Source organism: Panthera onca, chromosome B3 (assembly GCF_046562875.1).
Source record: "Panthera onca isolate mPanOnc1 chromosome B3, mPanOnc1 haplotype 2, whole genome shotgun sequence".
Classification (NCBI taxonomy): Eukaryota; Metazoa; Chordata; class Mammalia; order Carnivora; family Felidae; genus Panthera; species Panthera onca.
Genome location: NC_138344.1, coordinates 107930299 through 107953281, shown reverse-complemented (window position 1 = coordinate 107953281; position 22983 = coordinate 107930299). Strand labels below are relative to the sequence as shown.

Sequence of the window (22983 nt, the reverse complement as noted above, 5' to 3'; positions counted from 1 at the left end):
ACCACCTTTGGTATCCTCCAGACACTCTGTAGACCTGGAAGATATCACAAAGAGAACTGTTGTTAATTATGCCATTTGCTAGCATGTGTAAATGCACAAGCTTCAAACTTGCAAGCAATCTCCTGATCTATAGGTGAAACTAACAGGTTCATTTCTACCGCATCAAAGTTTCTCAAAGCTATCCATAAAGTTGGTGAATTGGTTTCAGTATCTCCATTAAAGGATGTGTGTTTAAGGCTTCCTCATATAATCTTGAGGGTCTGTGCTGAAGGAGAGGAGGAAGACCTTCAGTCCACCAAGCAATAAACACTTACTTCTGTATAAATGGTATACTGTGTAGATTGCCAAGGTTTACAGAGGTCTACCTAGAACTCTGTCATAAAATTCCATTCTATGACTATTTCACATGCAAAAAGGCCCCAAAGTTTCTGCCCATATGTTATATCACTGACATTAATTGTTCCTAAGCGTACACACACACACACACACTCACACACACCTCCATATGTTACAGAGTCATTGGTAAAGTGAAAAATCATGAAAGAAATTTTCTACAGCTTCTGAGATAGTGATGTGTGTTTAGGGAGCTCTCAAACTTAGGTGTTAAACATTTTCACAGCACACTTACAGAGAGCTTCAGCTTTGTTTTTATTAATATCCTAGCATCACAGAGGAAGCTCAAATGCCACAAGAATCTGTTTCTAAGGTAACTCATTATACACCCTTATATAAATAGCTCAAAAAGCAGAGCTCCTCATATTCCAACTGTAAACGTACCCAGATTTGTCAAAGGTCTTCTGAACCTTTAATCTAATATCTCCCATCTCCAGCAATCAGCTAGCATGTAACATGTTCATTTGCTGGGTCAGATTCTTGAGCAGAGGATAATAACCCACAATCTAACTTGCAAGAAAACAAATAGTAGAGGCTGAGAGATTTTAAAGGAATAAATTTATTCCCACTATTTCCCAAGGAAAATAAGGAAATGGAAACAATAGTGTATAATTTAGAAATGAGTGGTCTGTGTTAATAATTGTTGAAGCTGAATGATTGGTATATGGGGGTTCATTATACAATTCTCTCTCTACTTTCTTGTAAGTATTTCAATAATAAAAAGTTTTTAAAAAGTGAAGCTCTCTTCTCAACCTCTTTACCATAATACATTGAAGGAAACAAGAACACGCAGATGTTAAGTAAGTGCCTATGATGGTTAATATTATGTGTCAACTTGACTGAGCCATGGTGCCTAGGTATTTGATCAAACATTACTCTGGGTATTTCTGTGAGGGTGTTTTCTGTGGATGAGATTAACGTTTAAATTGGTAGGCTTTGTGTAAAGCAGAATGCCCTCCATAATGTGGGTGAGCCTCATCCAATCAATTGAGGACCTTAACAGAACAAAGATTCACCTCCCAAGAGCAAGAAGGAATTCGGACAGCAGACAACCTTTGGACTTCAACTACAACATCAGCTCCTCCTTGGGTTTCTAGCCTATCAGCCCACCCTGTAGATTTTGGACTTGCCAGCCTCTATAATTGTATAAACTAATTCCTTAAAATAATCTCTCTCTCTCTCTCTCTTTCTCTCTCAGTCTCTCTCCCTCTCTCCATCTCTCCACCTCCACAGACATACAGATGGAGATCTATATTTCTCTCCATTATATAAATATTTATTTATATTTATATTAACAATTTAGATATAGGCATAGTTATAGGTGAAGATAGATATAGAGATAAATTTAGATAAAGGGCATGATAACTAAAAAGTCTGTAGCAGCTATAGGAGCTGTATTAATAAGGGTTCTCCAGAGAAACAGACCCAATAATAATGTGGTGTGGTGTGGTATGGTGTGTGTTTCTCTCTACCCAGCAACGAGCAAGATGTGTTGAACCCCATCTAGAGTAAATCTCCCCACCTTAACAATTATTATTTTAGTCCCCAGTAGTATTTGTAACAATCTACATTTTGTCTCTTTACTTTCAGTTTTTTGTCCTTCTTCATACAAAAATTTAATTAATTAATTTCCAAGAGAGTAGGGACTATATCTTTCTCTTTCACCATTTTATTTCTAGCACTTAGCACACTGTAGCATAACACAGATTCCTTACAAATAGTACTGAATGGACATATAGACAATAAGTCTATGTAAGTTTAATTTATATCTCAATTAAAATAAGTCAATAAAACAATAAGTCAATAAAACAATAGACAACACAATGACACATGCCATGACTTGTCTTAGTGTTGAAACCTTTACAGTGCCTTAATTCTCAATTTTTCATCTTATCATTCTTATGTTGAATGATATGAAACTGCCAACCTACAAAAATAGTAATTTCATAGAGTTCAACCTAATATAACACATAGTTAGAGAAATGCATATTCTACACAAATTAAGGCCTTAAAATCAGAAGAGAGATTACTATTCAATTTAGATATAGTAAAAGATATGAATCTTTTACTCTAGGTGCTACACTTCAAGCTCGGTCTCGTTTTGCACATTCTTCACTGGGGAAGAGTGACATCAGAAGTATAGAGGGGCTATTCCATTTATTCCACTCTGAAATCCCACATTTGAGAGCAAAAATGGGGAGAGATGGAGGGTAGTTCTACATATTATTTAATCCATAATTCTAAAACATATTATTGTGTAATCCCAAAGTTGGTAAATTGTATAAAAAGCATTTCAATGGCATTTATAGTTTTCAATTATCCTATTAGAAAGAAATGAAAAAGAAAATATTGAACTTCTTTAAAATTCCAAACTATTTGATCCATTTGCAATTCATCTAAGTAGTCTGAGCCTAAAACCAATGCACAGATCTATAGGTGAAGAAACCTAAATTCTGGGTACAGGTAAAATAATGCACAGTGCTAAAGACGGCATCTAAAACCTTTCAGTAGAGTATGGACCAGGCTGCGTTTACAGTATCCTTTAAAAAACCCCACCCCTTTCTGCCTATAATTAGTTTATCAATCATACTAAACATAATGTACAAAGAAGTTGATGCTAGTTACTTACAACTGTAAGATGTGCACATGGCTAAATGTCTCTCTCACCTCAAGGAGTCAAAAATAAAAAGTGAAACCATATCTGCTGGTGAGTACTCTTTATATTTTTATTTCTTTTTATCTATTTGTCATTTCTCTTTCTTATTTGGGCATAAAAGGAAAATGAAATATTATCAAAATCATTCAGAAAATGCTGGAAGTTTTATCAACGAAACAGTCAAACTCTTCTGTTTGGGTCAAATTCACTAAAAAATTATAAAACTTTCAGAATCTTGAATATGAATTGAAATTGATTATAATTTGGAAACTCTGAATAATCTTATAAAGTAGGTACTTCTTCTAAATATCTTATTTTTTTAATGTTTATTCATTCTAGCCAAAGTATGGAAAGAGCCTAAATGTCTATCAACTGATGAATGGATAAAGAGAGAGAGAGAGAGAGAGAGAGAGAGAGAGAAACAGCCAAAGGGGGGGAGGGGCAGAGAGAGAAGGAGACACAGAATCTGAAACAGGCTCCAGGTTCTGAGCTGTCAGCACAGAGCCCCTGAGGCAGGGCCTGAACTCACAAACCACAAGATCATGACCTGAGCCAAAGTTGGACACTTAAACAACCGAGCTACCCAGGCATCTGTCTTATTTTTTCAATCTACATACAGAAGTAAACTGCTGGTTGTGTCACGGTATTCATGGAGCTTTGGAAAGGGAAGCTATCATAAAGGAAAAAGCTTTCTTAATGACCAAGTTAGAACTGTTTCGATACCTTGGGGGCAGAAGGACGGGTGTATTTGGCTAGTGTTAATACTCTGCTCAGGTTGAAGAGATTGTTGCCTGCTTTCTCCTCCAGGGTGTTGATGGTTTCCTGTCTCACATTTAGCTCTTTCATCCATTTTGGGTTTATTTTTGTGTATGGTGTAAGACAGTGGTCTAGTTTCATTCTTCTGCATGTTGCTGTCCAGTTCTCCCAGCACCATTTGCTAAAGAAATTGTCTTTTTTCCATTAGATGCTCTTTCCTGCGTTGTCAAAGATTAGTTGGCCATACATTTGTGGGTGACCTCAGCTGCAGCAATTTCTTACTCGACACATCCCCAAAGGCAAGGGAATTAAAAGCAAAATGGACTATTGGGACCTCATCAAAGAAAAAGCTTCTGCACTGCAAAGGAAACAATCAACAAAACTAAAAGGCAACTGATGGAATGGGAAAAGATATTTGCAAATGATATATCGGATAAAGGGCTAGTATCCAAAAATCTATAAAGAACTTACCAAACTCAACACCCAAAAAAACAAATAATCCAGTGAAGAAACGGGCAGAAGATATGAATAGCCACTTTTCCAAAGAAGACATCCAGATGGCCAACTGCCACATGAAAAGATGTTTAACATCACTCATCATCAGGGAAATACAAATCAAAGCTACATTGAGATACCACCTCACACCTGTCAGAGGGACTAAAATGAACAAATAAGGAAACTACAGATGCTAGCGAGGATGTGGAGAAATGAGAACCCTCTTGCACTGTTGGTGGGAATGCAAACTGGTGCAGCCGCTCCGGAAAACAGTGTGGAGGTTCCTCAAAAAATTAAAAATAGAACTACCTTATGACCCAGCAATAGCACTGCTAGGGATACAGGAGTGCTGATTTATAAGGGCACATGTACCCCAATGTTTACAGCAGCACTTTCAACAATAGCCAAAGTATGGAAAGAGCCTAAATGTCTATCAAGTGATGAATGGATAAAGAAGATGTAGTTTATATATACAATGGAATACTACTTGGCAATGAGAAAGAATGAAATCATGCCATTTGCAGCAATGTGGATGGAAATGGAAGGTATTATGCTGAGTGAAATAAGTCAGAGAATGACAGATATCATATATTTTCACTCATATGTGGATCTTGAGACACTTAACTTGAGAAGGGAAGGGAAAAAAATAGTGAACAAACAGAGAGGGAGGGAGGCAAACCATAAAGACTTTTAAATACAGAGAACATGAGTATTGAGGGCACCTGTTGGGATGAGCACTGGGTGTTGTATGGAAACCAATTTGACAATAAATTTCATAATTAAAATAAATAAAAATAAATAAATAAATAAATAAATAAATAAATACAGAGAACAAAATGAGGGAGGATGGGGGTAGGGGAGAGGGGAAAACAGGTGATGGGGATGAGGAGGGCACTTGTTGGATGAGCACTGGGTGTTGTATGTAAGCCAATTTGACAATAAATTATATTAATAGACAAAAAGACAACTCTGCTCACATACTATCCTTCCTGACCTGAAAGAGGAAGTTAGCCATAAGCCTACCCTGCATCCATCAATGGTACTCCACCCTGCCTGCACTTTTAGGTCACCTAGTATTCTTTTTAAAGCTATATAGTTTGTTCTGCCACTGCCACTGTTGCTCTCTATTATGATTTAATTAGTTTTCAGTAGGATTTGGGTTTTGATTTGTTTTGTTTTTTTAAGTTTTCCAGGATTGAGACCCAGTGTAGTTCAAATGGGCTTTCAGTTGGAAAGCACCCTGATGGATATCACAATCCATATCATAAACACTTGATAAGCTTTTGTCGTATCTCTTTGTAAGAATCATTCTAACCCCAGATGGGACATGTGGAATATCAGTGAGGAAAATGGAGAAAAGAGAATCCTGCATTCAATTCTTCATCAACTCTCATAATCTGGAATGGTTAAAAACCGTTTCCAGGTGATGCTTCCACATCTTCCCCCCTTGTAGCAGCTGAATGGTGTCCCCCACAAAAAAGATATGCCCATGTCCTAATCCTTGGAACCCACAAATGTTGGGAGGGTCTTTGCAGATGTAGTTAATGATCTTTAGATGAGATATTCCTATATTATCAGGATAAAACCTAAATCCAATGACAAATGAAACAGCAGAGACACAAACAGGAGAAGGCAATGTGAAGATGGAGAAGGAGGTTGGAGCTAGGAGAGTGTGGACCTGCTGACACCCTGATTTTAAAATTTTGGTCTCCAGAATGGTACCAAAAATAAATTCATGTTGTTATAAGACACCAAGTTTGTGACATTTTGTATGGCAGCCACAAGAAACCAAAACCTCCTTTCCCTTATTTTTTTCACATCCCAGAAGTTCAAAAGCATGAACTAGTGGACTGAATTGGGAAGATTAGGTGGGTGGAAAAAAGTAAGGTCTGGGCCTCCAGCATAAGGTGCTCTTGAACAAGCGTCCCAGCTCTGCCACTTAAGAGCTTGGGGAGGAAAAATGTCTCTCTGAACTTCAGTTTCTTCATCAACAAAATGGAGATAATAGGATCTGTTTATTGAATTGTAGACTGAGAAAGTTGTACTTGAACATATTCTGACCTAAATAACCTAAATGCAGAAATGAAATAAGAAATATTTGACAACAGCAGCCATCACATCTCAAGCAGAAGGAAATGGCATAGCTGGGAGGCCCCTGCTGGCCAGAAGCTAACCATTTAGCTTCAGATAAAGAGGTGAGGGTGGTCTTGGGGAGGGACCAGTCAACTGGGCCTTCTTCTCAGCTGGCAGGGAGAAATTGTCACATTTGAACCACCTTGTTTCTGAGCTCCCGCTGATACTCAGCTTTACTGCTGAGCACTAGGTGAGCACCAGCTTTGCCTAAATGTACAGAAGCTTGTCTTCATGTTGTCTCACGGCACTCCTGTCTTTCTCTGTGCACCTCCCCCCCACCCCATATTCAGTGTCAAGAAACAAAACTTCAGGTTGGCCACTGAAAGTAATTCAGTCAACTTCATTTTGGATAAGTACCCAGTGTTTGGGATTTCCACTCCCACCTTCTTTTTCCAAAATATCAGGGAGCATAGGTGTAAACTTATTTACCATGATGTGTCATTCCCCATCCTGGCTCACCTGACTTCCAGAGAAATTGGCTTCTATCCCTATAGCTTTCCCTGTGACGTTTTCATATCTGCAGTACTTCCTGGTGATAATTTCAGGCAACATGAACTAAAAAATTTGTAAGACCCAATGCAAAGTGAGAACACAAAAACCTTGGCTTACAAATCATTAAGAATTTTTAAATGGCAATATCAGAGCATTAAACCAAGCACAGAATTCCTTCTAGGCATGGGTGCATGCCCATGAAGCAGGCCCTGACTGCAGGAGGCTCCAGGTAGCTCACCCCCAGCCTCTAATACAGTCCTGCCTCACCCCAAGTTGCAACAGTTCCCTGCTAGGCTAATGGATTCTCATCCCTCTGCTATCTTCTCCTACCCAGAGGGCCATGCACAAATTTCTAAATCCCATGCTGTGAAATGCTCACTTGAGGAACTACCTGGGAGTCTTCTTAAGTTCTTTCTCCTTCCAGTCCCACCACTATGCTTTACCTGTTGCAGCCGCCCTTGGCCCACATGGGACACATGTGAGGCAGTCTCCTACCACAGTTCTAAATGGGAAACACAAGGCACGCTGCTTTCTGCCTCCTCCTCAGGCCATGTTGGATTCTAATCTCACCTCAAGTACTCCAACACCCACATCCACCACCCTTCTCAGAGTCCATACAATGTCTCAAGCCCTCTGTCTCTCTTTCCCTGCCATCTTTCCAAGCCATGAGCTGGGACTAACTCTCCACATAGCATATCCTCTAACCCTTCTTACTTTGTGCCTCTTAAACTAAAGCTCTTTGCTCCAACTTTCTTTGTTTAAATGTTTGTTTATTTTTTATTTTATTTTTTAAATTTACATCCAAGTTAGTTAGCATATAGTGCAACAATGATTTCAGGAGTAGATTCCTTAATGCCCCTTACCCATTTAGCCCATTCCCCCTCCCAAAACCCCTCCAGTAACCCTCTGTTTGTTCTTTGCTCCAACTTCTAAATGGTGCCTTTGATCTATAAAGAAACAAAAAAACAAAATTCCTCTCTCCCTTTCTCTCTTGCAAGGCCAGGCTTCTTTAAAAACTATTATCTCAGTATGGGAATTTTATTTTTAATCAAGTTTTTATCTCAAAGCTGGACAATGCCTCTTTTGTTCCAACTAGCATCCACCCTTTCCCCAAACAACACACATTCTTTGTATACAGAAAAGTAATGCATGTAACATACTTAGCAGGTGCATGGCAATATTAATGCTAAGTAAATGATAGCTATTAATTATCACTGTCTAATTATTACTACTATCTGTGTTATTAGGAAGAAACAGTTAACAGTTTCTTTCTCCTGATACCTAAATCCAGATAGAACCAATAGAACCATAGGTATAAATTTCTTTGAATTTTGAAAACTTTATAGCCTAAAAGAAAGCATTTTTGTCAGGTAAGTTATTGTGCATGATGGTTTCAGAAAATAGATTGTCAGTCCTGCCTCCATGATATTACCACACAAATGAAAATAATTATTTTATTTTTCAGAACTTTATGTATATTAGAATACAATGAGTAGGTTGCAGATATTCAGCCATTTTTTGATCCATAAAAATGGCAATTTCATATGGTTCAATCTAAGAGTGGGATGCTCTAGTTGATTTTTAATCATTTTTATTAGGTCTCATCCATTCATAGACTGAGACCAAGAGAAGAAATTGCTATAGTAACCCTAAGAATCTGTCAGGACTGCACAATAGAAATTGCGAGAAACCTAGTCCAGACTCATCAATTTGAAAATGAAGATTTAAGGCCCAGAGAGGTGAAGCGAGATTCCCAAAATATCACAGCTAATTAGGATGAAACTAAGCTCTGGCTGCCTTTACTGTGCATCTTTCCACCACATCAGGCTGCCTTCCTTACTTCTTTACATTTGTCAAATTATGTTAAGAATATCCCAATTTCACTGAGAAAGCAGTGCTCTGAGGATGATAATTAAGGCAAATATCAATGCTAAATAAAATCTGGGCTAGAACTACATTTTTCAAAAAGACTTTTGATCAGTGATAATTAGACTTTTTATTGATAATTAAACTTTTAAAGGGAGAAATGTCATAATGAAGGTGTATGGTTCTTAGACATAATTTGGAGAGTCTCCTAATTAAACTATTTTTAAAGCTCCCTTTTTATGAACCCACTCTGAGTTTGAGACATGGATTTCTCAGCGTTTCTTCAGCTGACAGCTCCTAGTTCATTCTTTATTGTTATTGTTTCAACATTATCTTCAAACTTCAACTTATTTGCAAGTATAATTCATAATTGTCTCTAAAATACTCAGATAACATGTCAAACAGGACAAAAATCTTAAATAGCTCTAACCTTAGTTCTTTGTACCCATTATAGTTTGCAAAGGAGAAAACCTCACCAATTTTAATCTCCCAGTTTAAGCGATGAATGTGATGTGTTTGTGGGTGATGTCATTCCTAGATGCCATTACTGTGATTCGTATTTTGCTAACACTGCACAGCTATGGTTCTACTAGGACTTTCACCATAGGCACCATGCTGGTACCTTTACAAAAGTAATTCATTTATCTGGATCAACCCTATAGAACATTTATTGATTATGCCAATATAGAGATGAGGAAATTGAAGTTTATTTATTTTTTTTTTGCTTTCACATTGTGCTAATCTCTAACAATTTTTTTTAAATTTTTTTTCAATATATGAAGTTTATTGTCAAATTGGTTTCCATACAACACCCAGTGCGCATCCCAAAAGGTGCCCTCCTCAATACCCATCACACACCCTCCCCTCCCCCCCACCCCCCATCAACCCTCAGTTTGTTCTCAGTTTTTAAGAGTCTCTTATGCTTTGGCTCTCTTCCATTCTAACCTCTTTTTTTTTTTTTCCTTCCCCTCCCCCATGGGTTTCTGTTAAGTTTCTCAGGATCCACATAAGAGTGAAAACATATGGTATCGGTCTTTCTCTGTATGGCTTATTTCACTTAGCATCACACTCTCCAGTTCCATCCATGTTGCTACAAAGGGCCATATTTCATTCTTTCTCATTGCCACGTAGTACTCCATTGTGTATATAAACCACAATTTTTTATCCATTCATCAGTTGATGAACATTTAGGCTCTTTCCATAATTTGGCTATTGTTGAGAGTGCTGCTATAAACATTGGGGTACAAGTGCCCCTATGCATCAGTACTCCTGTATCCCTTGGGTAAATTCCTAGCAGTGCTATTGCTGGGTCATAGGGTAGGTCTATTTTTAATTTTTTGAGGAACCTCCACACTGTATGAGGAAATTGAAGTTTAGGATGGTTCCAGGGGTGACGTGGGTGGCTCAGTTGGTTAAGTGTCCAACTCTGGATTTCAGCTCAGGTCATGATCTCTTGGTTGGTGGGACTGAGCCCCCTATCGGGATCTGCACTGACGGGAGATTTCTTGGATTCTCTCTCTCTCTTTCTTTCTTCCCCTCCCCTGCTTGCATGCACGCTTTCTCTCTTTCTCTCAAAAGAAATAAATTTGGGGCACCTGGGTGGGTGAATCAGTTGAACTTCCGACATTGGCTCAGGTCATGATCTCATGGTTTGTGAATTCGAGCCCCACATTGGGCTCTCTGCTGTCAGCATAGAGCCTGCTTCAGACCCTCTAACCCCCCCACCCCTCCCCAGCTCATTCTTTTTTTCTCTCTCTTTCTCTCTCAAAGTAAATAAGTATTTAAAAATAAAATAAATTTGAAAAGAAAAAAAAAGAATGGCTCCATAATTTGCCAGGTCACACAACTAGGGGCCACCAGCTGTTCAAGGGGAAAGGTGGAATCACTATGAATCTTACCTCCATACCACCCCATGACCAAGTAGAAGTCTATTTATCTTATACATCTATGCCCTAGCTGGGATAGTAGTGGTTAAACCATTTGTAAGTCCCAGATTTCACCTGACAAACTCTATTTAAAATATTTCATTCTATTTTCAGAAGATGAGTCAGATGTCCCAAGTGGTATTCAAAAAATAAGGCTACAACAGCAGCAATGCCAAACAGATTTCCAGATCTGCAATTTACACCCCCGACGTTATCTCCTATGATTATAAAAATACGTGCATACACTCTTTGATACTCTTCCCTTCAAAAGTGGAGCATAATTTCCCTTCTCTTGAGTGCAGACTCTAAGCACAAAGTAGTAAATCACTAGCATATGGTGGAAGTGACAATGTAGGACTTCCCAGACTCAGTCCTAAAAGGAACTGTGCTTCTTTCTTGCTCCCTTCTCTTGGATCTCCTACTCAGGGAAGCCAGCTGCCATGTCATAAATATAGTCCAATTGCCCTGTGGAGGGTTTCATGTGGATAGAAACTGAGCCCTCCTGCCATCCTGGAAGCGAGTCCATCAGCCTTAGTCACGCCTTTACATGACCGCAGCTGACATTCTAACAGCAGCCTCATGAGAGACCCTGATCTATAACTATCCACTAAACCAATCTCAAATTTGTGAACTTCAGAAACTGCATAAGAATAAATATTTATTGTTTTAGGTGCTCATACTTTGGGATATTTATTATGAAGCAGTAGATAGTTAATACACATTTATCTCTGAATATGCCTTTTCTTAGACCAATAAGGCTGAACCATGGCTGCAAAAGCTGCCATATCAATAAGTTGAGTATATTCCTTGGTCCACGCTCCCTTCACACATGCCCAGGAGGTAGGAGTGTGTGTTTCTCAAGGCCTTGTCCCTGCTCAAAAAAATAAGATTGTTCCTCCCTCAGTGACATCATGCCCCATATGGGTCATGGGAGGAAGTGAAAAGTAGACTTATTTACAAAAAAAGAAAAAAGAAAAAAAAGAAAGAGGGAGAGAGAGAGCAAAGTTGTTACCTGTAAGATAAGAGCATTATCTTTAAATGTCTGGCTTCTGTGTGATGATAACCGTCACTCTGTGGTAACCTCCTGTACCACAAAGTTCTACACTTCAGCAATTGAAAATAAAATATGTCCTTTAAGAACAGGAAGCCAATTATTTCTTTAAGTATGTTATTTTCCTCCAACAAATTGAAGGCTGTTAGTAAATGATGTACTAGATTTGGTGAGCTTAAGGAGTAAAAACCACCTTTGGAAAAGTGTTGCCATATGGGGTGGGAAATGGTACTGAGCAACAAAAGTCAAAAACATCCAACTGAACTGAAAGGTCAACACTGTTCCAATATAATGAGACTAAAACATATCAAGGCTCTTGTCAGTGAAAAACTATTTTTTGGTCAAGCATTAGTCAGAGGGAAACTCAACACAAACATCTAAAAAGCTAAGATGACAGGAAGTGGTGGTCAGCCTTTTCCCATCTACTCTTCAAACATGAAGGAGGGCATTACTTTCATAAGACTAATGTATTTTTTTAGTAATATCCATTCATCATGTCTACCACAGCAGTGGTCAAACAGCTCACATGTGATTTCTTAATGGGGCCTATCCTGGAAACAGTGACATTCCCCCCACCAACCCAAACCACAGCAAGTCGTCAAGCTCGAGAGAATGTGAAACATCATCCTTACCCAGCCCCTCACGGATCCCAATCTTGTCTTTAGAGTGCTTCCTTTTCCCTCGTTGTTCCAGGCATGGAAGTCCTATTTTTTCTAAATATATCTTCTTATTGATGAAGAGGAAGAGGACAACCAGAAGAACAATAAAGACACCAACTGCAGATAAGAAGCCAATGGCTTCAGGAGGAACTGGCAAAAGAACACAAAAGAAAAAAGATCATCACTATTAAACTAACTTTTAGTTCTATCAACTGATTAAGGTTTATGTTTATTAATTAGAGTGGCAAATACTGTACAAGTGTTCACACTTGCTGGCATCCCCAGCACTGTGTACAGAGAAAGGGAAAAGACTGTTGTCTAGTACATCCTGCTAGGCTGGCTCTTCAGATGCCAGACCTGTATACTTTTGCACATGTGCTCTCTTCCATCTGGAATAGAACTCCTCTTGTTCCTATCCTCAGACTAATATTCAGTTTCAAACACACAAACTGTAAGAGAGACATCTGTCAAATGGGTTGAGTTGGAAATGGTTGATCAGTGTTAGAAAAGCAAGTCCCTTAGAAACACAGCTGCCTAAAGCTTAAAAAATAATAATCACTTGAGACAAACTTTCAGACATCTGCATTTATCAATATTCGCAACTGGAGAAAAAGTCATTTCCTGGATATATTTTTACAAATCCAACTATGTAATATGATGATTATCATCATCAATGGTGACAAGAAAATTCCTCATCCATGCCATCCATGTAAGAAATTAGAACTATATTTTGACTGATAATATTTTAGAATTCTAAAAACTTAAATTCCATCTTCTGCCTTCTCCTCCTCCTCATCAAAATATCCTGAGTGTTACTTAACTTTGGTTAAGTGCTACCCAGTATACCTTAAAGAATCCCAACCTTTGAGTTCAGCTCTGAGGTGCATATAGCAGGGAGACCAGAACTAATTCAGGATTGAGGAAAGACTCCTCTAAAGAAATGACATTTGAGACAAGACTTCTCTCGGTAAAGAAATCCAGAAAGCAACTGGTATTAAGGAATTAATTACAGAGCAGGTGTCAATAAGAGTTATTCAAGGGAGTTGGGTATCTGTGAAAGCTTATGAAAATGAGTCTCCTAAAAGCAGCTTTAATCCCTGGGCAGGTTTAATCTGTAGACTAATAATATGAAGGGATAATATTTACCTCACCCTACCATCCAGAAAAACAGAGAAAGGATGATTCAAACTAGGTCCGATACCATGAAAAGATCAAGAAAATAAGTGGTACTGCCTCACTGAACTGACCTAGTGGCAAGCCGATGAAAGAACAAAACAAAAAACGGCAGGGAAGATAATAGCTTGGTAGTCTGCAAAATGATAGTGTCTGCAATCAAAGCCAGCACATAACATGAGGAAAGTATGCACATATTCATTGTCTCCCCTCTCTTCAGAGGCAGCATAGGTAGTAGTGCTTAGTGGTGTGGGTTCTGTAGTTATGCTGCCTGTGAGGAAATCACACTCTACCACAAGCGGCCTTGGGCAAATTATTTAACCTCTCTGTGCTTCAGTTTCCTAAGCAATAAAAGGAGATAATAAAGACAGCTATATCAAGAATTAAATGTGGTAACCCATGGAAAATAATCAGCGTGGCACCCGACATGTAGTGAGTTCTCAAACAGGAGCAACCATCTTCCCCAACATCATCACCTTCATCTTTACAGAGCTGTTAATATATCTAGGAGCAGTGATTTGAAAAGAGATATGCACCTCTATGCTTATTGCAACATTATTTACAATAGCCAAGATATGGAAGCAACCTAACTGTCCATCAATACATAAATGGATAAAGAGAATATGGTATACAGACACAATGGAACATTACTCAGCCATAAAAAAGAATGAGGCCCTGTCATTTAGAACAACATGGATGGACCTAGAGGGTAGTATGCTAAGTAAAGTAAGTCAGACTGAGAAAGACAAATACCATATGATTTCACTTAGGTATGGAATCTACAAAAAAAAAAAAAAAAAGCAGAAACAAACTCATAAATACAAAGGATTGATGGGTACCAGATGGGAGGGGCTGGGCAAAATGGGTGAAAGGCAGAGAGGGATACAGGTTTCCAGCTATGGAGTGTATAAATCATGGGGATGAAAGGTACAGGCTAAGGAATATATTCAGTGGTATTATAATAGCATTGTATGGTGACAGATGGTAGCTACACTTGTGGTGAGTATGACATAATGTATAAACTTGTCGAATCTCTATGCTGTACACCTGAAACTAATGTAACATTTGCATTAACTAAACTTTAATTTAAAAAATATATCTAGGAGCAGTCAAATATGGAATGCATGTATTGCTTTGTGTGCAGTCTGTTCTCTGGACCCCATCTCTCTCCCTTTCGTCAAAACAATTATCCCTATATTTTTGCCCCTCGCTTCTGTATTTTCAGCTACTTCCCCTTGTATATACAACGTCTTTCTCACCTGCATTAAAAATGCATCAATGCGCCTGAGTGGCTTAGTTAAGCATCCTATTCTTGATTTCGGCTCAGGTCATGATCTCACTGTTTGTGAGTTTGAGCCCTACATCAGGCTCTGTGCTGAGAGTGTGGAGCCTGCTTGGGATTCTAGGTCTCTGCCCCTCCCCTGCTCACATGCACCTATGCTTTCTCTCTTTCAAAAATAAGATAAACATTTTTTTAGTGCATCAAGTATCTCCCAACCTTTAAAAACCTCTCTTCACCATGTGCTCCTCAACCACAGCCCTCTCGCTTTTCCCCTCTACAACCATCTTCTGAGTATTTCTTGTACTGTTCTCCACTTTCTTACCTCTGAAACCACTTGCATCCTTTACACAGTCCCCCATTGATCTCCATGGACCAAGAATTACCCTCTCAAATCCCTTCACACAGTAGCCAGGGAAATCCTCCTGAAATGTAAGTCTAATTTCTTCACCTGCCCTCCTAAAACCTTCTATAGTTGGTTAAATTGTGGCCCCCCAAAGATACATCCACCCCAAATTTCAGAAGGTGACCTAATTTGAAATAAAGGTCTTTGCAGATGTAATTAGGATAGGATCTTGAGATGAGATCATGCTAGATAAGGGTAGGCTGTAAATTCAATGTAAGTGTCCCTACAAAAGACTGACTAGGAAAAGACAGAGGGAAAAAAGCCATGTGAACACAGGGGCAGAGACTGGAGTCATGAAACCTCTAGATTAGCAAACCAAGGTTTCCAGCAGCCATCAAAGGCTAGGGAAGAGTCAGGGAACAGATTCTCCCCCTGAGATTCCAGAGAAACCAACCCTGCTGACATCTTGATTTTGGACTTCTGGCATCAAAAACTTAGAGATCATAAATTGCTGTTGTTTTAAGCCATAAATTTTCTAGTAATCTGTCATGGGACTGCCAGGAAACTAATATACCCTCCAATGGCTTCCCATTACCCAAAGCACAAAATTTGAATTTATTGCCTTGGTTTATGAGTCCATTTATGACATAGCTACTGATTTCAGCCTTTATCACTCATCACTCCCCAACATCAAACTTTTTATTGCCAGTGTATTCATCTATATCTGGTCTCCCAAACCTAGTTCACCTTCAGACCTTTGGATAGGCTATTTCAACTGTGTGGGACGAATGCTTACCTCTCTTCTAGCTAATTCTGATACTGCACTTCTTCTTAAATCCTTTCTTGTTCCTCTTAACCAGGCTAGATGCTTCTACTGTGTGTTCCCACCCACTGCACCCCTAAAAGCTTTTCAACAGTTTTCAAGTAAGACATAACTTCATAAGAATAAGGGCTATGCTTTAATTACTCATTGCACTCTCAGCAGCTAACATAGGTTAGGTACTCAATAAATATTTAATACATGAATAAATGTTGAACTCATCTGTGTTCAGTACATTGATGAATATGCCTATCAATAAAAACTTCTGGAAAGTAAAGATATACCTCAAGTGGGTCAGTACCACTAAACACAGAACATGATTTACATAACGTTCAGCCTTAGGAAAAAAGAGAGTTCATCTATCATTCATAAGCAGAAACATTTGTACCCAAAGTCATTCATTAATAAAACTAAATCTTTATTTTTGAAAAAGGTATATTTTTCCATTAGAAAGCAACATTAGGTTTGTTACATAAAATCTGAAAAATACAGAAAAAATTAAGAAAACCATTATTAAGATTTTCTGTACTTCCTTCCAGTCATTTTGACTACTGGGAAAATACTAAATTGTCTGTATTGATTTTACCTTCTTGGTTCATAAAATATTTTTATTGGATAAATTTCTATTATTTTTAGAGATGTTAAAGAAAAAACAATTCATTCATGTAGTAGAAAATGTTGATAATAATGGGAGATGTAAAAAATGGTCATTTTGAATCTTACCGCTCATCACTGCCAGCATTTTGGATTTTTCTTACAAATTTTTTCTTAACTATTTTTACCACCACTGAAATACTATTTCACATGCTGATATTAATGCATTTAATATAAAAACACTCACATATTCCAAAACGGAAAAAACATGAAGAGATTATTCAATATAATCTCCAAAGATGCAAAAGAAGGGGGAATAACACTCTTGTGTTCTTCAAAATAATGGTTTTTTGGAGATGAAAATATTTTTGTTAGTAATAATACTTGTGACAATGAGCTAACTATGAAAATTCTAAGGTAGGTGTCAGTATTTTTTTTCCTAAAAACTGTTTAGACATTGCTCCATTATCTTTTTAAATTTTTTTAACGTTTATTTATTTTTGAGAGAGAGACAGAGAGAGAGAGAGACAGAGCGTGAGCAGGGGAGGGGCAGAGAGAGAGGGAGACAGAATCTGAAGCAGGCTCCAGGCTCCGAGCTGTCAGCACAGAGCCCGACGTGGGGCTCAAACTTGCAGACTGTGAGATCATGACCTGAGCCGAAGTCAGACGCTTAACCAACTGAGGCACCCAGGCGCCCCTGCTCCATTATCTTTTAATCTTTAATGTTTACAAATAAGTATGATGCTGCAGCTTACTTTTTGTTACTTTTCGTATGAGCAACAGAATGTTTTGGTCGAAAAGTTTCTAGAAACTTTTAACGCAAAAATTTTTACCAGAATATGCTTTTTTGTGTATATCTTCTGTTGATTTTTTTTTCCTGGAACCAGCTTTTCCACCAAAATATCTATGGCTTTTGTAAAGCTTAGGAGAGTTTTCTTCAATTATGTCTTTGGTAATTTCTTCTGTTCCGACTGTTCTTGTTTCTATATTAAACTGGGTATTTCTTTGGCTACCAACTTTAATGTTTTCTTCCTCTTTGTTTTTTTTCTCCTGCATTCTGATAGATCTTCCTAAATATAGGCTACACATTTTTACTCAAGTAAATAGGTGAAAGTTTGCTCTTAACCACTATACTATACTCACTACTCTAAACTCTGAATATTTGAGTCAGTGGCAGATGAGGGGAAGAAACTGTCTTTTTCCCTCCTTTCAAGTTGAATGGTGGAGAACACTAGGAATAAGCACAAATGTAGCTAAAGCAGAGAGAAAGCTTAGTTTGGCAAATTTGGTTATTTCAACAGAGTTCATGCTCCTCCAAGAATCTAGCAATTCTAATTTCACTTTTTCTGTGTGTTTATGGGTGATCAGTGGGAAGGCTGAACAGGTGCATGAGGGGCTGCTAGCCAAATGCTATGTTAAACTGTAGGTTAGCTTATGTGCTTTCTACATAAATAGGGAATCATAGCAATAGCTAAGAAGTTGGCAGCGACCCCAGTCTTGTAAGAGTTGCTTCACCAGAGTTGCACACAAACTGTCCTTTTAAAAAGTGGTTTAAAATTCTAATCATAATCTAGCAATTCCACTTCTAGGTATATAACCAAGAGAATTGAAAATATATGCTCACACAAAAACATATTCATGAATGTTCATAACATTATTCATAATAGCCAAAAAGTAGAAATGGCCCAAATGTCCATCAACTGATAAATACACAAAATGTGATAGAGCCATACAATTAAATATTCTACAATAAAAAATGAACTATTGATACATGCTGCAACATAGATGAACACTGAAAACATTATGCTAATTGAAAGAAGTCAGATACAAAAGGCCACATATTGCATGAGTCCATTAAATGAAATGTCCAGAATAGGTAAATCCACAGAGACAGAAGGAAGTATATTAGTTGTGACCAGGAGGTGAGGTGAGGGAGAATTGAGGGGTGACTACAAATGGGTAGGGGTTTTCTTTTTGAGGTAATGAAATTATTCTGTAATTGGATGGTGATAATGATTGTGCAACTTTGTGAATATACTAAAAACTACTGAATCCTCCACCTTAAAAGGGTGTGAATTTTATGGAATATGGATTTTATCTCAAAAAGTTTAAATTGCAAATATATCATTTTAATAAAGACTGGAAGGAAATATGAAAAAAATTATAATAATTTTATTTGATTTGGTTTGAAAGTGACTTTCTTCATGTTTAAACATTCTGTAATTTTATTCTTCGATATGTAGAATTAAAAATAAAGTTTCAATATTATAGGTTATGAGAACTGGAGTCAGCACAGTTCTACCCTCAATGTGTAACACTGAACACAGCAAGGCAACAGCTATATCAATATAAGCCAAGGAGGGCTTGATGCTACATTTGGATCTAAACAAAATTAGAGACTTTGGCAGGGAAGCTTGAAGTCATTTTGCATCCCATATATACAAATGCTATAGTGAAGAACAAGCATTACATGTATCATCTGCTATAGATGACAAGGGCACATATGTCAGGAAACTTAAGTGCCATCTGCAAAGTAACTCATCTAATTATTCCAGTAATTACTAAATTGGAAATCAGATGGCTATGAAGTTCGGTCACATAGTTTATATTGAAAACTTCCTTAAAGTTAGACATATCTCTCACATCCCACTGGATAGCCCCATCTGCTGATTTTCAAGCAATGGTTCAAGAAGAAGATAGATCATACAGTGACATAAATAGGGAAGTCTCTGCATGTCACACAGTCACTAGATGTTTTTAAATTTCATTCCATGGTTGTTGAAGAGGTTAAAAAAAGGCTAACCAGTTGCAGCCATTTGACTCACAAGAGCTAGAAATAACATGAGAGGAAGCTGAAAGCTTATTTAACAAAATGGTAAGGAGGGGTTCAGAGTTAACTGAGCAATGACAATAGAAATCATTTAAAAATAAAGTTATAATTTCTCAGGAATAAACTCCCTTGGCATCAGTCTGAGAAACATGAGGAATCTCATTAAAAACATGAGGAAAGACTGAGGTAAATCTTAAACTCTACTCACTTATACAACCCGACCATCTTTGAGTATCTATCAACCTAAAAATACTCTTTTCAGATATATAATTTCAATTTCATTCATCCCTGTAAAAGGCAGCATGACTCTGAAATTGTTTTTATGATGTTCTCAAGCATGGTCATCATCCCTGGCTTGAGCCTAAGCTTGTTCATCTTAGAATTCTGGGATTAACCTAATGTATAGCATAGTGATTATAGACAATCAGTACTATTAATAAACTTCAAAGCTGCTAAGAGTCTAGATATTAATTGTTCCTATCACAAAAAAAAATGATAACTATGTGACATAATAGGTGGGTCAGCCAACAGCACAGTGGTAATCATATCGCAACACATAAATGTATCAAATCAACATGTTGTATACCTTAAACTTACACATTAGTATATGTCAATTATATCTCTATAAAAGTAAATTCAAAAGAGAATTCAGGATGCCTGAGCATATCTACATCCTTCTCCAGGCATCCATCCACCTGAAGACTTGAGAAGCCTCCCAGGAAAGACAGAGAACAAGGTCAGAGTAGAGGTAAACTGAGTACAGCACAGGTGTGTACCAGTAACATTGACCCAAGCCAGGATTCTAGGGCAAGGAGGTGACAATAAGAGCTATTGTGTTAGATATCAGCAGCTTTGCAAAACAAGGAGATGTTTTTAAAGGCAATTTTGGCACAATAAGAGTTGAGGGCTTTGACCTATAGTTTATGCTCAGACTTTCCTTGCAACTACCACAAAGAAGGTAAGAAATGAAAAACTTTTAAGAGTTGGACACCAGTGTGCCAACTCCATATACAGCTACTTCAGTGCAAAAATTTATTTATTTTTAAAAATTTTTTAAGGTTTATTTATTTTTGAGAGAGAGAGAGAGACACACACACAAAGCGTGAGCGGGGCATGTGCAGAGAGAGGGAGACACAGAATCCGAAGCAGGCTCCAGGCTCTAAGCTGTCAGCACACAGCCCTACATAGGGCTTGAACACACAGACCATGAGATCATGACCTGAGCTGAAGTCGGACGCTCAACTGATTGAGCCATCCAGGTGCCCCTCAGTGCACAAATTTAAAATATCTGTACAATTAGACTCATTTGTATCATTACCTGCGTTTTTACAACCAACTACAAAATTAAATAAATTGCTTTTAAATTTTTTTTTTTTTTTCAACGTTTTTTATTTATTTTTGGGACAGAGAGAGACATAGCATGAACGGGGGAGGGGCAGAGAGAGAGGGAGACACAGAATCAGAAACAGGCTCCAGGCTCTGAGCCATCAGCCCAGAGCCTGACGCGGGGCTCGAACTCATGGACCGTGAGATCGTGACCTGGCTGAAGTCGGACGCTTAACCGACTGCGCCACCCAGGCGCCCCATAAATTGCTTTTAAAAATTAGCATAGAACAACTTAAACTGGGGCCTTTAATTTTCTTTTTTTCCTTTGGTAATGCTTCCACTACTAACAACAACAACAGAACGAAGTCTTTGATGCTTAGCATATTATTTTTCCAGTGTCTAAATTTAGGTCTAGTTATTATAACCTCAACAACCTTAATGGATAGTCAATCATTTTTCTAAAAATTTCTAGGACTATTAAATATAAAATATTTATTAAAATATTTAAAATATATATATTTAAAGAAAAATAGGTAGTTCCACTTAAATTTTCTTCCTGGTAATAGCTAACAAGGATATGTTAACTACATACTCAAACAAATTCTTTGGAAGGAAAAAAATAGACCTTTCAAAAAATGGTTTAATGAAACCTAAGTGAGATTTTAACATGTTCCAAAATAAAACATAGCAACATATGGAGTCACTAGCAACCAATCATTTTTCAAAACAGTCGAGAACACAGCATTTGGGGTATACATGGGGTGCTATCTTTAATATAATAATAAATGTGTGTTGAAATGTGTCCATCTCCTTCTGAGAATTACGTAACCTAACCTGTCTGCTTTACGTGCTTAAAATGTTAATTCTCCCATAGCATTAACACACACACACACACACGCACGCACGCACGCACACACACTTCTAGAAGCCAAGAATTATCAGCAAGCTTGCTTTCCTTTCCCTTAATGCTCAGATGGTTAGCTCAGAAGCAGCATTTAATGAAGAAAGTAGATGAAGTGCACCAATCAGTCCATGAAGGGAACCTTTGAGATTCTTTCCACTTGTCTGATTTTCCCTAAACACTTCAACTATTCTCCACTGTCTCCAACCTCTCCATTTTCCCACATCCTCCCAGATGAGGAAGAGGACTGAAAAAGAAGCAAAGGGAATTAGATAATGTTGATGGTTTAGAAGGTTACAGCCAACATTTTGGATTGTTGGGTTTTTAATGGCATGCTCATATTGCTGAACTTAACTGAGCAATATATGGGCATTGTACAATTTATATGTCATTCGCCAAATAAAATCAATCAGCATGGATATCGTTCATTATAACTTTAACACAATGGAATTTAATATAATTATATGATAAAATTAGGAACATATGTCCAATAAAAGCATGTCATGTTGAAACATCAGAGAAAATACATGTATATCATTTTGGTGGAATAGTTGTTGAATCAGTGAGGCAATTTAGCTTCCAAGTAAAAAGAGAATATTTCTATAAATGAGAGAAATTGAGAGACAAGTCTACTTCAGGCAGACAAAATATCAGAAGAAAGATAGCCAACTTTCTTCAAATCTCCAAAACAAATGCATTTGGAAAGCATTTGGAGTGAAATATAATTTTGATTTGTTTATAACTTCTTTATTTTCAACTCACAGAAGACTGCCCACACAGTGAGACTGGAATTTTAACAAAATTGTTTTTTACCAATCCAATACCCTCAAAAAAATTTTTCCCTGAAGTCTAGTACAGTTAAATATTTTTAAAGATTATTGTAAAGACTTCATTAAACTTCATAATATCTCTATAAAAGTAAATTTAAAAAAGAATTCAGGATTGCCTGAGCATGTCTACATCCTTCTCCAGGCATCCAGCCACCTGAGGACTTGAAAGCCTCCCAGGAAAGACAGCAAACAAGGTCAGAGGTAAACTGAGTATAGCTTTTGACCCCAAAAAGTAGTAGGCAGAGCTTTATGCTCAAGGACTAAGCAGCATATGAGAAATCCAGAAATAGGAAGAAGATTTAAGGGTCCTTTAAATGCCCAATTTCTCAAACAATGTATTTTTGTCTATTCAGAAAGTTATCCATCCACAGAGATACAAGTTCACTCTGTTACTAAAAATTAGCTGAGACACTGAAAATCTACTGACATTTCAGATAATATAACAGTAAAATCAATTA

At 37.6% G+C, this 22983-nt stretch overlaps 1 protein-coding gene across 6 annotated transcripts in view; it reads right to left on the bottom strand.

Moving 5' to 3' along the window:
- Positions 1-22983, bottom strand: part of SYT16 (synaptotagmin 16) — a 251067-nt gene that overhangs the window by 110528 nt on the left and 117556 nt on the right. For all 6 annotated transcript variants that reach the window (XM_060619997.3, XM_060619990.3, XM_060619996.3 and 3 more), the window contains exon 2: positions 12400-12576. In XM_060619997.3, the coding sequence (XP_060475980.1) occupies positions 12400-12576 (177 nt within the window). The remainder of the gene's footprint in view (positions 1-12399; positions 12577-22983) is intronic.